Source organism: Ursus maritimus, unplaced genomic scaffold, assembly GCF_017311325.1.
Source record: "Ursus maritimus isolate PB19 unplaced genomic scaffold, ASM1731132v1 scaffold_3, whole genome shotgun sequence".
NCBI lineage: Eukaryota > Metazoa > Chordata > Mammalia > Carnivora > Ursidae > Ursus > Ursus maritimus.
The window spans coordinates 93,769,251-93,785,967 of NW_024425563.1; the positions used below are offsets into that span (position 1 = coordinate 93,769,251).

Consider the following 16,717-nt stretch of genomic DNA (forward strand, 5'->3'; position numbering starts at 1 on the left):
GACTAGTTGAAAATAAAGAGCTATCGAAGAGGGGGAGATAGTTCTGGTATTTTATGCAACTTCTAGCCTAGATAAGAAAAAGGTACCAGAGCAAAAATTTCTAACAGCTTTATTTTATAATCCAAAATTTTAGTTGTGAATATATTATTTATCCTCCCTCCAACATGGGTAATTTGAGAAAAATCACTTGGTTCTTCCAGTTCTTTGGAATGAAGAGTCTAATTTTAGCTCTCTCCGGTCCCCCCAGTTCCTAGTGGCTCTGTTTTGTAGATTTTGGGGCTGCACTGCCCCCTTCTGGCTAGAAGAGAAATTAACACTCGGCTCAGACACTTCCCGATCTCCTCTTGCCTCTGGGGCAGGTGGAGCCCATCTTTCTTAGATTTTGGTTTCTGTTGCAAGCCTAGAACTGGCACACCTGCAGCGGGGGTACGAAAGGGTGCAGTGGTATCCCGGGGGGTTCTGCGGTCTCTGTGTCCTGTGCTGTGGGAAGACGGACCTAGAATCGGACACACAGCTATACGCAGCCGATGATGACTGCCTTTTTTCCTCCAATTTTTGTCACGACAGGGAAGGTGTTGCATGAGGAGCATGTTGAACTCTTGATGGAGGAGTTTGCATTCCTGAAAAAAGAAGTGGTGGGGAAAGACCTGCTGAAAGGGTCCCTTCTCTTCACAGGTCAGTTTGAGGTGGGATCACAGGTCATGTGGACCTGGTGACGCTGGCCCGCGAAGTGGGTTCTTTCCTAGTTCTCTGGGACGTTAGTTTGGATTCATTTTGCTCCAGATTCTCTCACTGAAGGCCAATTTAACGTTATCTTCCCACGCTTCCACAAACAATAAAAATACTTATTTTTCTTCTTTCTTCAAATGAGATTTAAGTGCTTGGTGGGCCTTAGGTAAAAATTATGTTAGAAATCTGAAATGTACTAATGCTCCTGTCCCAACTTACTAGGTGTAGAATTTTCCTCATTAAATCTTAACAAATTGGAGATTATTTTTCCATAGGAGGTTCAAAATGGGCCAAGACAGGTTCTTGGGGGAGGAGAACATTTTTATTGTCTCTGCAGAGCGAATTGGTTATGCACAGCCCCTTTCTTCCTCCAGTAAGTTACAAGGACATTGGCTGCAGCCAGAATATTTACTCTACCGTGTATGTGATTATTTCTCTTGGTCATTATCTGAGTAGCTCCATTAGCAACAGGATTGAGCATCCTTAAGGCTCCTGCTCTTGGGGTTACCTTTGTATGGACTTCCTAGCTGGCTATACCCTAGGGCATGTGGGCACGTCTCCTGAGGGCTCTCCTTATGGAAGCAAAACCCTGATATGGCCAGGCACTGTTAAGTGGTAAAACCATTCATCTCCTCGTGAACTTCCAGAAAATAACAGTGGAACATGATTTCGAAATCCACCTTCATCTTTTAAACTAATGATTGTTGTAACAAATAATAATCATTAATGATAATAACCAAGGAACTGTGCTAAGTACGTGACATGCATTAGTTCATGTGAATTGATAGGGTAATCCTACAAAGTGGGTATTTACGCCCCCATTACACTGGGAAAAAAGGAAGATCAGAGACGTGGGTAGCTTCACAAAGCTGACAAAAACAGCTCCGTGGCAGAGCCAGATTAGAGCTCAGGCGTCTGACGTCGTGGCTCAGACATGTGATGGCCGCTCTGTCCTCGAAAGCACAAGAGCAGACGGTAACCAGCTGAGAAGGAGAAACCTTTCTGTTGTGAGTCTGATACCTAGGTCCTCGTGATTTCAAACCGTGTTGTCCATGAAACTTACAGTTTTATTTACAACTTATCTTTTTTAAAGCATAGTCATAATTACGAATTTCTAGTCGGTATCAAATTTACAAGAAATCGTTGGTGTGTAAACAATGTAACAGGTGTGTATGTAGTTTGGATTATGTTTAAAATTTGGGCTGGGGACAGTCAGGAGCAAGATCTTGACCACACCTGTGTCTCACACAAATACTCTTTTGAATGTACTTTTGTATAGGAGATTATGAAGACTAAAAAAACCCTTAACACTGTATCGATTTTCTGGATATTGACATAGTCGATAGGTATTGCTGTTTTCTTCATAGCTATCGTGGCACCTTCCCCAAACTGTGATTTATATGGTTATATGGTATTTATAGGAGGAATATAGATTGGCGGGGCTACAATACCTTGATTCTTCTTCTTTTACAAGACTTCAAGTCACCGACTGAAGAGGGCATAGGTGTTGGTATACGTAAGCGTATATATGTTTACTGTATGTAAACTATACATCCATATCCATATATGGATAGATCTCATATATATATATGAGAAGCCTGAAATATTTGTATTATCCTGTGGGCTAGATTCACTACTGTTTCCAATAAAATGCCTTATTTTCCTAACAAAATTGAATTAAATAAACAGGAAAAAACAGAGATGGTTTTATGAAAGAGTTTCCATTCAGGCCTCTAAATATCCGTCGTCATCTTGCCCCCCACGCCGGGAGGCAAGGTTGCTCTGCCCTGCCACAGCCCCCTGCCCACAGTTGCCATGGTTTTTGTCATTCCCCACAGCTAGCCCGTTGGAAGAAGAGCGGTTTGGCTTCCCTGCATTCAGTGGCATTTCTCGCCTGACCTGGCTGGTCTCCCTCTTCGGGGAGCTTTCTCTCGTATCCGCCACTTTGGAAGAGCGAAAGGAAGATCAATACATGAAAATGAGCGTGTGCTTGGAGACAGAGAACAAACGGTAAGTTGTGAGAAACTGAGGAGCAGGAAACTTGAAGACATGGTCGTGTGTTCACAAAGGCCCATCTAGCCAAAGCCCAGAGGGCCTAAACCCCCCGCCCCCAACTCTAGAAGGGCCGTCTGCTTTTGTAGACAGAACAGGTGCTGGGATTTCGCTTCTGTTGCCTCGTTTCATCCCCACAGCAGCCTTGGAAGGTAAGTAAGACAAACATGAGCCCCTTTACCGGGAAGCAGATAGAGGCTTACAGAATTTGGGCAGCTTGTCTAGGCCGCACAAGTAAGCAGTATCAGAGGGAGGAGCAGAAATCCAGTCACCTCCCTGACCCCAGTGTTTTCCAGTGTTTTATTATGAAAGTTTCAGACATACGGTGACGTTGGAAGAATTTTGCACTGAATTCCCAAAACTGCTACCTAGATGTTGCCGCTGACATTCTACGCGGCTCGCTTCTTTTCACAGGTCCAAATATTCATCCCTCGGTGTGACCAAAATTTAAAGTTTGGTTTCTCAGCTTTATATCATACGGTCATACTGTTCGCAAAATGTTCTAATTCTTCATTTTCTTTTTATTTTTTTATTTTTTATTTTTTTTTTAAAGATTTTATTTATTTATTCGACAGAGATAGAGACAGCCAGCTAGAGAGGGAACACAAGCAGGGGGAGTGGGAGAGGAAGAAGCAGGCTCCTAGCGGAAGAGCCTGATGTGGGGCTCGATCCCAGAACGCCGGGATCACGCCCTGAGCCGAAGGCAGACGCTTAACCGCTGTGCCACCCAGGCGCCCCCTAATTCTTCATTTTCTATACCAAGTCTTTTAAAACAAAAGCATATTCATAGTTTTCCTTGAAAAACACTTAGCTCTGTAAAATATTTAAAACAGCAAGTGTTTTGTAGTGTTTCTACACGTGTTTCCAGGTAGGTGGGTCTCATGGTAGTAAAAGAAACAGGTGGGTATTTACAAAAAGAGAAAAGTATTGCAGCTATGATCGGACCATCCCCACAGATGGGTGCATCTCCTGTAGCCAGAGCTGAAGGTCGTGCAGGGTGCCGCAGGAGCACAGGAAAGGGGGACCTGGAGAGGTCAGGTCGGGCTTCGCAGAGGAAACGGTGCTTTGCTCAGTCTTGAAATTTGAGTAGGAGTCAGACAGGAAACAAGATGTGAGGGAAGTAGAGACTGACTCCCGTGATTGCTAAGGGGAGGCAAGCATCAGGGGAGGGGTCGGGACGGATGGCGAACACCATATTATAAATCCGTAATTTCGTATACCACTTTCTACTTCACCGATTGTCCTTTTAATCTCGCACCACCACAACCGCACGGGGAAAGCGATACGCTTCTTATTCGTGTGCACTGAGGAGGAAATCGAAGTGGAGGAAACATCTGGCATTTTGCATTTCCTCAAACTTGAAGACTTCATGTTATAGGGAAGGACGTGAGAAATTTTCTTAGGTGCATCAGAATATTTTGAGTATCTCAAACTTATTTGTATCCAGTGTTAAAGCAGTGAATAAACAGCATTAATGTTAATTTTTGTCATCACATTATGAAACTTTTTAAAGCCTGGGTGCTTTTAAAACTAGCCGTGGGCTGGGCGCCTGGGTGGCTCAGTCAGTGAAGCGTCTGCCTTTGGCTCAGGTCATGATCTCAGGGTCCTGGGATCGAGGCCCGTGTTGGGCTCCCTGCTCAGTGAGGAGCCTGCTTCTCCCTCTCCCTTTGTCCCTCCCCCTGCTCATGCTCTCTCTCTCTAATAAATAAACAAATAAATAAAAATCTTAAAAAAATAAACTAGCTGTAGGCTGAAACTAGTACAATGTTAAATGTCAACTCAGAACAAAACTAGCCACGGAAATTAATATTTTAGAAGTGAGACCAACTTTTTCATAAGAGTTTGTAAAAATCTCTTATTTTTAAAAATCCAAGTCCTAACCAAAAATTCTAGATGATTGAACCACCTTAGTTTTAGTAGTTTACTAATTTAACTACTGTCTCTTAGATTCTTTGACCTGAATGTGAATTTTTTATTTATAGGTTATCATTGATTCATACATGAATCATTTTAATAACTTCCAGAATAGAAAACTTGGCTAGACTGCAGCTCTTCAAAGCAAACGGGTCCTTGCCTGGCTTACATGGCCCTTGGTATAGTGTGCCCTGTGACAAAGAAAAGCGATCTTATGCTGTGAATGCGGTCTTGGCTTCTGACAGTACCCGGGAGCAATGCTTGGGTTCTGTGGGCTTCTCTCTCCCCCAAAGCTTGTTGCAGTCTGCAGGCCAGATTTTCTTAAAGCTACAAGACGATGTCCTTCTAGGGTTCTTACACATTAGGAGCCTCTGCCAGTTGTTTCCAGACACAATTTAAGTTATACCTACCGTCCAACAACACAGTAGAATAGAGCAGAACCATAGCTGCAGATGGGAAGAGAGGAGGCATGATCTTGAAAGGTTACAGTAAGAGGACTAGCAAGACAGAGACCATTACTTGAATCCCCACTGTGCCAGTGCAAGTGTTAGTGAATGTTTATCGAGTGCTTACCATGTGTGAGGCACAGAGCCCTTTAACAAGGATTTTCTCATACATTTTTTATACCAACTCTGAAGTGGGCATTATTACTATCACCTGGGAAACTGAGGCTCAGAGCGGGTAAGAAACTTGCTAAGGGCACAGAACTAAGTGATTGTGTGAGAGTCACACTTAGGCCTGTCTCCCGTCCCCAAATTGTCACATCTTCTCCCCCAAAATGCACAGGAAGGGCACAAGAAAGATATATCCCAGGAAACACACCAGGCCTTGTCTTTCCCTTCTGGCAGTCCACACCCGCCAGCAAGGCGGGTGTCATGGTCTTAGAGCCCAAGGTCATCCAGGAAATCCCAACGTAGCAGATTCTCAAGCCCGTGTTCTTTCCATCTTACCAGCAGTTTCCACACTTGGTACAAATAAGCAAAATACTTTTTAAATCCAAATCTTATGTGGAGAGTCCGTACACAGCAGAGTTACAAGTTTCAGCTCTCCTGCTGGAGCCAGCTGGCAGGAGTAGTGCCGAAGCCATGCATTCCCCGGCCTGCTCATCCCTCAGGGCCGGGGGAAAGCACTGGTAGGAATCACCACCTCCACCGGGCTTGCAGACACATGCTGGTACTAGGGATGTGGATGTGGTTGAACAAGGTGAGAAGTAAGAAGCATTTCTGTAGGTAGCGCCCTGCCCAAGTTGGCCAATGCAGATATTTGCAAATGGAAGTTTCACAGAGAGGAAGAGTGGAGAAGCTGTGAGTTTAAAGCTTGTGTTTTTGTTCGGGATGTCTGGAGCTAAGTGTTGTCCCAGCTCAGAACTTGAGTGGACCCGGTCCCATCCTCAGCCCTACTCCATTCAGTGGGCAGTAAAGTGCCAACATTCACTATCCTCACTTAATTTTTTTTTTTAAGATTTTATTTATTTATTCGATAGAGATAGAGACAGCCAGCAAGAGAGGGAACACAAGCAGGGGGAGTGGGAGAGGAAGAAGCAGGCTCATAGCGGAAGAGCCTGATGTGGGACTCGATCCCATAACGCCGGGATCACGCCCTGAGCCGAAGGCAGACGCTTAACCGCTGTGCCACCCAGGCGCCCCACTATCCTCACTTAAATACGTGACTAGGAGATGAGGGAACAGGGACTTTTCAAGTTTTTAGCAGATAGGACCACAAAATAAGGAAGTTATTCTATCAACCTCTCTCCCGATGTCTCCCTACATATATGGGTATTGGCCTGGCTCCCCCTTTATGTACTTCAGGTCTTTTCCTCTTAAACATACAGCTCCATACTCCAGTGTAGGTCTTGTTAAGCGAGGCCAGCCAAAGGGGAGGACTCCTTTACCCGGGTCAAAGGCAGCCCTGAGCTGCCTGCAACACCCAAAACACTGTCAAGTGACCTGCTTGGGTCCTTTTCCTGTAACCTCACACCTAAATCCTAAGCTTTATCAAGGACCACCAGTGTAGAGGCAGAAAAACCCAAGAGGTAGCTTCCCTTCTTCCTTATAGCCATGCTGGTCTAACCTGCCCAGCCCAGGCCTGACCTACTGAAGCCCAAAGGAAGAGGAGGGAGGAAATGTGAGGAATGGTGGCAGGAGAGGGAAAGGCTAGACAACCTGAAGTGTACTCAAGATTTAACACCTTCCCTACTCACACTGAAACCTTTATCATTAGCACAACAGTCCAGCAAAATTGCTCTGTCCTTCCCCCTGACTCATCCCTTTAGGAAAAGAAGAGGAAGGGGAAAGCAGAGAGGTGTAGCTAGAGGCCACCCACAAGCCATCTCCTTCCCAGAACTTTGTTCTAAGAAGAAGAAGAGGGAGGAAATATATATGCATGTATATATGTGTGAAAATGTTGAATGCAGAAAATCCATATTAATTTAAAATTGGAAAGAGGCTTAAATATTTGGCAATAATAAAATATTAAATTATATAGTCAATTGTGCATGATATGCAGACAAAACACTATAGGATCATACAAATGTTTTAAAATAAGTAAAAGCTGCAAAATCAAAAATTAGGCTTTACGATTTGTATGCCATATGCATATAGGCAAAAATTTGAAAGGATTGTCTCAAGTTGAAGATTCTTTTATTTAGGTGAAAGAATTGTGATTTTTTTTAAATTTAAAACATCCCTAAATCAACCCGGATTGGTTTTAGAGTGTATTTTTAAAAGCAGATTTTATGTTTTGTTTTGTTTTTTAAGATTTATTTATTTGACAGAGATAGAGACAGCCAGCGAGAGAGGGAACACAAGCAGGGGGAGTGGGAGAGGAAGCAGCAGGCTCCTAGCGGAGGAGCCTGATGTGGGGCTCGATCCCAGGACCCCGGGATCATGCCCTGAGCCGAAGGCAGATGCTTAACCGCTGTGCCACCCAGGCGCCCCAGATTTTATGTTTTTTCTGTCATGTTATTCAATGAAGCTTCTTACGTTAGGTCAGAGCCCACTTAGGGTTCTCTGTGTTTCACTAAGCAGGTAACACGGCTCTGACGCACTAAAAAGACAGAAAAGATAATCGTAGAGAAAGGAGGGACTTCAGAGAAGCGGAGTCTGTCCTGTTTGGATTTTAGATTTTTGTGAGTGCTGACCTTAGCAGGAAGCTGGAGGGAGGCAAATTTGAAACAGACACAGGTGCTCTGTTAGTCAGCAGGGATGGCCTGGTGTTTTCTGGCATGTGTGTGGGGCTCAGAGACTTCTTTGAGAATGTGATGAAAGCACTTCTTTCCATTAAAGTGCACATTCACGTGGAAAAAAACAGTTTCGCACGCAATCTCCGGTGATGCTGGATTGCCTGTAGCCCCTGTCTGGATGCCTTCATCTTTGAGACTCACGATAAAAACAACTGAGAGAAGAGAGAGAGGAAGGGAGGGAGAGAGAAGGGAGGGGGTTGGGGATGGGCTAAATAGGTGATGGGGATCAGGGAGCGCGCTTGCCGTGAGCACTGCGTGACGTATGCAATTGCTGAGTCACTATACTGTACGCCGGAAACTAATGTAATGCTGTATATTAACTAACTGGGATTAAGATAAAAACTTTGTAAAAAGTTATGGATAAGCCAGTCACAAAAGGAAAAAACAAACTGACGCTCACACAAAAATCATTGAATGAATTCCCTTGCCTGGTGGCAAAATTAAGCGAAGGTCTGTTTGGCGGTGACGTTGGGAACAATCACCCAAGGCCTCTGGGAGGCTAGTGGAGGTCAAGGTGCCCCCTGAGCCACGACACTGAGCACAGCTCCAGGGAAGACGGGGGCAGAATGAAAAGCTGTGAGCGGGTTCTCGGGTGCCCGCAAACATCCGCTTGCACTCGCCTGTAATCTCGAACCTTTACGATCCTTTTGTCTTCGCAGGCCGCTCACGTGGATTGAAGAGAAAGGGCCTGGTCTAAAGCGAAACAGACACTTAAGCTTCCATTTCAAATCTGGGTCTCTGGAGAATATGCCAAATGTAGGAGTCAATAAGAATATTTTTCTGAAAGATCAAAATATATTTGTCCAGAAACTCTTGGGCCAGTTCTCTGACAAGGAGCTGGCTGCTGAAAAGGGCCGCATCCTGCACTGCCTGTGGCTGGCGGAAGAAATCCAGAAACACTGCTCCGCCCAGAAGTAGGGGAAGGACAGGTGCGGCCCTTCTCAGACGGGACCGTGGTTTCCTTTTTATGAAGAGTTGACCTTTCTCTCTATTCGTACAATTAAACGTATCTTGGGTAAACAGGCTTTGTGTGCTGTCCCGAGCTGTGCTGGGAGTGCTGTCTGGGAGTCGGGCCACGTGTTGTAGGGATGAGGAAAGAACTAAGCTTGGTCGAACTGAGCTCAGTGCTTCATCTGCCTGATTGCATTCACTCGTCCCAGCAGCCCTGTCAGGTGGGAATTACTGGGCTTGTTTTCATTAGTATGTTGGAAAATCTGGTTTGGAGTCAAAAAAGCAGAGCCAGCCTTTAAACCCCACTCATGCACGGAACCACTGCAGCATAGCGTACGGAAGCCTCCCTGCTTTAAGGAAGTTTATTTCCCTCAACAGACTTTCACTAGGTGACTCTGGTGGGTGCTGGGGATTCTAAAAATGAATAAGACAAGAGCCACTGCCCTCGATAACTCACAGCGCGGAAAGGAAAACAAGTCACGCAAACGAGTCACTGTAATGTAATAGGTCCAGTAAAAAAGATACACCCCTGGTCATCTGGAGGGAGGTTCGGGGAAAGCCTACAAACCAGATGTTGCTAACTAGGTTAGCTGTGTAAAGGTCAGAGGAGGGCTTTCCTGGCAGAGGACTGACAGGAGCAAAGCGACGGAAGTGAGGAACAGCCTGGTCAGTACCCTGGAACAGTGTTGCTGGAGCGTTGTGTCTGGAGGAGGGCGTCCCAGAGGTAAATCCGACTGTGGGATTCCTATAACCCAGAGAAAGGAGCTGGGCTCTTATTCATTAGGCTCTGCAAGAGGCACTGAAGAGTGTTATTTAAAAGGGGAGTGGTGTGGTCAGGTTTCCAATTTAGGTAAAGCACTCGGAAGGCTCCCGGGAGGAAATGAGCCTGGAGACAGGGAGGAGGCATCCAGTTCAGACCCAACAAATGTGTTCATACTTGCAGCCCTTGGCTTGTCTAGACTCATGGCTCCCGTTGAGAGACTGCTGACCTTGAGGCAGAGCGCTGACCTTGAGGCAGAGCTGATTCCCAGGAATCTGCTTTTTCCTTTCATTGGTGGACCTGCTGCGTTTTCTTGAAAGCCTGTGTTAGTTTGCTTGCCTTTGTAAATGTCTCCCTCTTGCTTTTTTTTTTTTTTTTTAAAGATTTTATTTATTTATTTGGCAGAGATAGAGACAGCCAGCGAGAGAGGGAACACAAGCAGGGGGAGTGGGAGAGGAAGAAGCAGGCTCATAGCGGAGGAGCCTGATGTGGGGCTCGATCCCATAACGCCGGGATCACACCCTGAGCCTAAGGCAGACGCTTAACCGCTGTGCCACCCAGGCGCCCCCCCTCTTGCTTTTTGCCCACTGCCGCCCCATCGTGAGGTTTAACCGGTCCGGGAGCTAGGCAGTCACTGACGTCAGCACTCTATTTTCTACCTCGATTTCCATTATTCTATCATCATATACCACAAGGTAAGGCAGGCAGATATATTAATTTAAATATAAAAAACAAAGATCCTTAAGGTTATTCCTTTATTGGCCATATAAAACAATTTAATAAATATTGGTCAGTTGGTTCTCTTGTTTTATTATCCACATCGAATATCGCTTGAGGCCAGGAAATATTATATCTCTTTCTGTATACGGTACAGCATCTAGCATGAGGCAAATATCAAGTATGATTAAACTGCAGTGCAACAGCATCTCCCATTTGGGCTGATAACTCTGCTGTTTCAAAATACTGGCCATACTTGATAATAGAGGTGGAGATGGGTATCAAAACCAGAGCCGCACAATCAAGCGGTATAAACCGGTTTTGTTCAAGACTCCTGCAGCAGAGGAAAACAGCCCCGAGTCCAGAACCAGGCTCAACTCCAAATACAACATGGGCAAGTGGGGGATTTATAGCCAAGGGGCAGTGTGGGGGTCCCGGGATGGAAAATGACTAAGAGGAAACATCAGGGGTGGGCGGATTCTGCCTAAACCAGCTTGGTCAGCTTCTTGCTGAAGGCAGGCCAGCACGATCAGATAGCAGGGGTCGGGGGTGAGGGATCTGATCAGATATTGAGGGTACGGATCCTTAACTGACTTAGTTGGATTTTTGCTAAATTAGCCGATGCAAAGACAGACATGGAAATCCAAAGGTCAGGGCCTACTTGAAAAGGACTCAGAGGAGCCTGACTGAAGTTTGGTCATAGTCACTGTCATGGGATATGTGGTGACTAACTGATGGCTACTCATCTCAAGCTTGTTTCATGTGTGGTCAAGAGATTAAAAATGAAAACATCCCTTAGTTTTACAAATTGGCAAGAATTGCAGAAGGAGAAGGAAGGGGAGATAGGAGAAAACAACCTGGAGAGCTGGAGCAGCAGTCCTTTTTTTTAAAAAAAATTTGTTAATTTAAATTCACCTTAGTTAACGTAGCCTGTATTATAGTTTCAGGGGTAGAATTTAGTGATTCATCAGTTGCCTAGAACACCCAGCGCGCATTACATCAAGCGCCCTCCTTAACGTCCTTCCCCCCACCCACCTCCCCTCCAGCCACCCTCAATTTGTTCCCTATATTCCAAAGCCCCTTATGGTTTGCCTCCCTCTCTATTTTAATCTTATTTTATTTTTCCTGCCCTTCCCCTATGTTCATCTGTTTTCTTTCTTACATTCCACATATGAGTGAAATACGGTATTTGTCTCTCTCGGACTTTCTTTGCTCGGCGTAATACCCTCCAGTTCCACGCATGTCACGGACCGGCAGTCCTTCTTACTGCCCACATCTTCCTTTGGGGCTACTGGAGCCATCCTGGCTCTACCCACTGCAGCATTTCCCGAATACTCCTTCCTTGGAAGGCCAGGCCCCCACCTCCACTGCTAACTCTCCTCCAGGGTTTCACTCAAGTAAAGAAGCCACAAGTATCCATTGCCATTTGCATAGAGTACCCAAAAGATGGTGACCTTTGCTTTCTCCCTTGCCTTAAGGCTATCTTGACTTCCTTGGAAGGCTTAGTGGGAAGAGGGGGATTTGAGGTCTGAAATTTCAGAACAAATCTGGCTTTCTGTCCAACTAGAAAAAGCCCTTTATCCCACTGTACCTGTGAGTGCCAGGAGGTATCGTACGGTACTTGTACTTTATCCTACTACGTTTGGAAGTGTTAGGGGTCTTCCAGGAGTGCCCCTGATCCCTCTCTGCTCCTCGCCCAGTTCTGTGGTAAAAGCAACCTGCCTTAGTGATAAAGCTGAGAAAGAGACTAAGCAACAAAGCCCACTCACCCTGTAGGTGTACCTGAGGGCTCTGTCTGTCCATGTGGTAGGTGACAGGGGTAGGCTCTTCCTCTGCAGTGGGGTGGCCGGAAGCTTGGAAGAAAGTTAAGTTAGTCTAAGAGAGGGCAGAGTGGCAAACTTTTTGGCTGTAGGTCCCAGCCACACTCCCCAATCAGCTTTATCATAATAAAACTGATTATAAAAAAAAAAACACTTCATATTTCTCCTGCATTTATAGCTGAATTGGTGCCCAGAATTGGAAAGGAGAAAAAGGAATGTTCCTTGCTGGTCCCTTAAATCCCAACAGTAAATTCTTTCCTTATGGTCCATTGTCTGAAGGAATCAAGTGGAAAAAAGAGAAAAGAAAAGAAAACATCTCGGTCAATGACACTAGAGTTCCTCAAGAGGAGGCTTTGGGAAAGTCCCTGCTAAGCCAGACTATCAGCAGTGCTGATGGTGGACACGGAGGGGGATAGGAGGGGGGACTGTAATAGAAGAGGAGGCCTTGGGACCTAGGTTGATGGGCTGAAAGGAAAAAAAAGACACATCTCTCTGCCACAGCAATTAACAGGGATTTAATGGGAAGAGGGGAATAAGAGGTCCAAGACCCCTAAGTCCTTGATACTCAAAATGCAGTATGCTGACCAGCACGCTTGGCTTTGGCTTGGCCTGGAAACTTGTTAGAAATGCAAATTCTGAGGCCCACCTCAGACCTACTGAACCAGAATCTGCCTTTTAAGAGGATTGCACAGTGATTCCATGTGCGTATCAGTCTCTTGCAGCTGGTGGACTAGTAAGGAAGAAAAATGCTACTCAAATAATAAATGTTAAAGCACGGCTATGAAGAATGCTGGAGATTCTAAAGTAGATTTTAAAATCTTGGGGCGCCTGGGTAGCGCAGTCGTTAAAGCGTCTGCCTTCGGCTCAGGGCGTGATCCCGGTGTTCCGGGATCGAGTCCCACATCAGGCTCCTCCGCTGGGAGCCTGCTTCTTCCTCTCCTACTCCCCTGCTGTGTTCCCTCTCTCGCTGGCTGTCTCTCTGTCACATAAATAAATAAAATCTTTAAAAAATAAAATAAAATAAAATAAAATAATAAAATAAAATAAAATAAAATAAAATAAAATAAAATAAAATAAAATAAAATAAAATCTTGCGCTAGGGAGGGTTTTTCTAGGCAAGAAGTTAGGAAAGCCTTCCTAAAGAACGCACTGGAGGCCTGAGCTACGGGTTGGTGAAGGGGTTTCTGAACTTTAAATGACTAGTCAAACGCAAGACGTTAAAATGAACTTAACTTCCTAAATTCCTTTGAAGTCTTGTAACATTTCTCTGCTTTCTTCAGCTGCTTAGAGACCTGATATCGCTGCAAATTATACTTGTGAACAAATAGAAATGTTTTGGCATACACTGCCTCACACAGAAAAATTACTGTTATTTTCAAATAACAAACTCAATGATCAGTCCTGCTGTTTAATGTGACAAACATAAGTTTAATAAATAAAAAATGCAGATCCCAGGGAGGCATGATGGCAGAAGAGTAGGGGACCTGGTTCATCTGGTCCCTCAAATTTAGCTGGATATCTATCAAATGATTCTGAACGCCCATGGATTCAGCCTGAGTTGTAAGAAAATATATCTGGATCTCTACAAGCAGAAAAACGACTGCTTTTCACAAGGTAGGAAGTGCAGAGTCATAAATCTGCAGGGAGATATGGGAAGATAGATGGAGGGGGAGGGAGCCTCCATAAGCTGGCTACCGGGAAGTGATAGAACATCGGAGTGCAGTGTTGGAACCCTTAGAAATCTGCTCCAGTGAGAGGCATCCCGCTCTGAAAGGAACTCGGGATGAAAACGGCAGACTTCTCGGTGGGTCACTGTGGTCTCAGGATCCCAGGAGACACAGAACGAACGGGGGTGCCTGAATCGGTAGACTGCCCAAGCAGTGGAGCAGGGAAACTGGTTATGGTCAGTGAGCCCAGGAGGGGACACTCAGCTCAGGTCGCCATAAACCATGAGCCGGGCCAGTAGGGAGACCACTCTTGGCCTAAGCACCCTGCAAAGGACTGGAACGTGCAGGCCATTTACCATCCACGGAGAGGGACCAAATGGCTGAGCCCACGACTGGGCAACAGCTCTCAGGGTGGTGGTGGCCCTGGAAATGACAGTAGGGTGGCCCCGGCTGGGACCTGGAAGCATCAGAGAAGGATACAAGTGCAAGCCCACAACCGCTTGCAGTCACAAAGGCACAAAGCACGGTGACACTCACAGGTCCTGGGAACTCCCCCGGAGAAGACTGCAGTGGACATGAACCGTGGGAGTCTGCACAGTTTGGTGCAATGCACACAGAGATGGAGACTGACCCAGAGGGATTACTGTAGAGGGGGGACCATGACCTTGTGGCTCTGGGCCGGAGATACAGACACGGCCATTTTTGCTCTGACCCTCTGAAGAGGCATGGAAAGCCTCCAGGGAACAAAAGCCACACAGAGGAACCACTCGCACTGAGCCCATCCCCCTGACAAGGGGTTGGGCAACTCCCCCCCAGTAAAGACACTTGAGAGGCAGCAGAACAGGCCCCTCCCCCAGAAGACAGACTGGAAGAACAAGGGAATGACAAGCTTAGACATCCCACAAGACTGCAAAACTCCAGCGCCAGGGGAAAAAAGACAGTCTCTTCAATAAATGGTGCTGGGAAAATTGGACAGTTATCTACAGAAGAATGACCCTCGACAATTCTCTCAAACCATACACAAAGATAAACTAAATGGATGAAAGTCCTCAATGTGAGATGGAATCCATCAAAATCATAGAGGAGAACATAGGCTGTAACCTCTTCGACATCGGCCACAGCAACCTCTTTCATGACAGGTCTCCAAAGGCAAGGGAAACAAAAGCAAAAATGAACTTTTGGGACTTCATCAAGTTAAAAAACTTCTGCACAGCAAAGGAAACAGTCAACAAAACAAAGAGGCAACCCACGGAATGGGAGAAGATATTTGTAAATGCCACTTCAGATAAAGGGCTGGTATCCAAGATATATAAAGAACTTCTCAAACTCAACACCCAAAAAACAAATAATCAAATCAAAAAATGGGCAGAAGACATGAACGGACACTTTTCCAATGAAGACATACAAATGCCTAACACACACATGAAAAAATGTTCAACAGCATTAGCCATCAGGGAAATTCAAATCAAAACCACATTGAGATACCACCTTATACCAGTTAGAATGGCAAAAATTGACAAGGCAAGAAACAACAAATGTTGGAGAAGTTGTGGAGAAAGTAGAACCCTCTTACACAGTTGGCGGGAATGCAAGTTGGTACAGCCACTTTGGGAAACAGTATGGAGATTCCTCAAAAAGTTAAAAATAGAGCTACCCTATGACCCAGCAATTGCACTACTGGGTATTTACCCCAAAGATACAGATGTAGTGAAAAGAAGGGCTATATGAACTCCAATGTTCATAGCAGCAATGTCCACAATAGCCAAACTGGGAAGGAGCCGAGATGCCCTTCAACAGATGAATGGATAAAGAGGATGTGGTCCATATAGACAATGGAATATTACTCAGCCATCAGAAAGGATGATTACACAACATTTGCATCAACATGGATGGAATTGGAGGAGATTATCCTAAGTGACATCAGTTAAGCAGAGAAAGACAATTATCATATGGTTTCACTTATATGTGGAACATAAGGAATAGCATGGAGGGCATTAGGAGAAGGCAGGGAATGATGAAGGGGGGGATTTCAGAGCAGGAGACGAACCATGAGAGACTATGAACTCTGGGAAACTAACTGAGGGTTTTAGAGAGGAGGGGAGTGAGGGGATGGGTTAGCCCGGTGAAGGGTATTAAGGAGGGCACGTATTGCATGGAGCACTGGGTGTTTTACTCAAACAATGAATCATGGAACAGTACATCAAAAACTAATGATGTACTGTATGGTGACTAATATATCATCACCACCACCACCACCATCATCATCATCATCATAAAACATGGATGAATCGGAGGGGATGTTGCTAAGTGAAATGAGTCAAGCAGAGAAAGACAACTGGAACATAAGGAATAGCATGGAGGACCACAGAGAAAGGGAAAACTGAATGGGAAGAAATCAGAGAGGGAGACAAACCATGAGAGACTCTGGACTCCAGGAAACAAACTGAGGGTTACAGAAGGGTTAAAACCACTGTGACCTTGGGCAAGTTATTTAACCTCAACTACCCACCTATCTTCCTCTTAAAATAGGAGTATTGCCTCACTTTCAGGTGAATGAAGACCAGAGTTGTTAAAGGAAAAGAGACATAAACTCACACACCGGTTCTGTCACTACACCAGGTAGTTACTGCATTGTCACGGTTTCCTGTTCTGTGGCCAACTTAACGCTCACCACAGCCTCCAGTGGCAGCAAGCTGCAATGTCACGCCTTCCTGCATCTCTCCAACAGCCTCTCACCACTGCCTCCAGTGGCATCAAGCCTTACTGTCACGCCTTCCTGCGTCTCTCCAACTGCAGCTCACCACTGCCTCCAGTGGCGACAAGTCGCACTGTCACGCCTTCCTGCATCTCTCCAACTGCAGCTCAC

General features: G+C 45.5%; 1 protein-coding gene across 2 annotated transcripts in view; it reads left to right on the plus strand.

Moving 5' to 3' along the window:
- The window catches only part of BLVRA (biliverdin reductase A), a 40,764-nt gene extending 31,808 nt beyond the window's left edge, over window positions 1-8,956 (plus strand). For both annotated transcript variants that reach the window (XM_040644437.1, XM_040644436.1), the window contains exons 6-8: window positions 568-675; window positions 2,568-2,739; window positions 8,596-8,956. In XM_040644437.1, the coding sequence (XP_040500371.1) occupies window positions 568-675; window positions 2,568-2,739; window positions 8,596-8,854 (539 nt within the window). In that variant the 3' untranslated portion in view covers window positions 8,855-8,956. The remainder of the gene's footprint in view (window positions 1-567; window positions 676-2,567; window positions 2,740-8,595) is intronic.
- The last annotated feature ends 7,761 nt before the right edge of the window (window positions 8,957-16,717 follow it).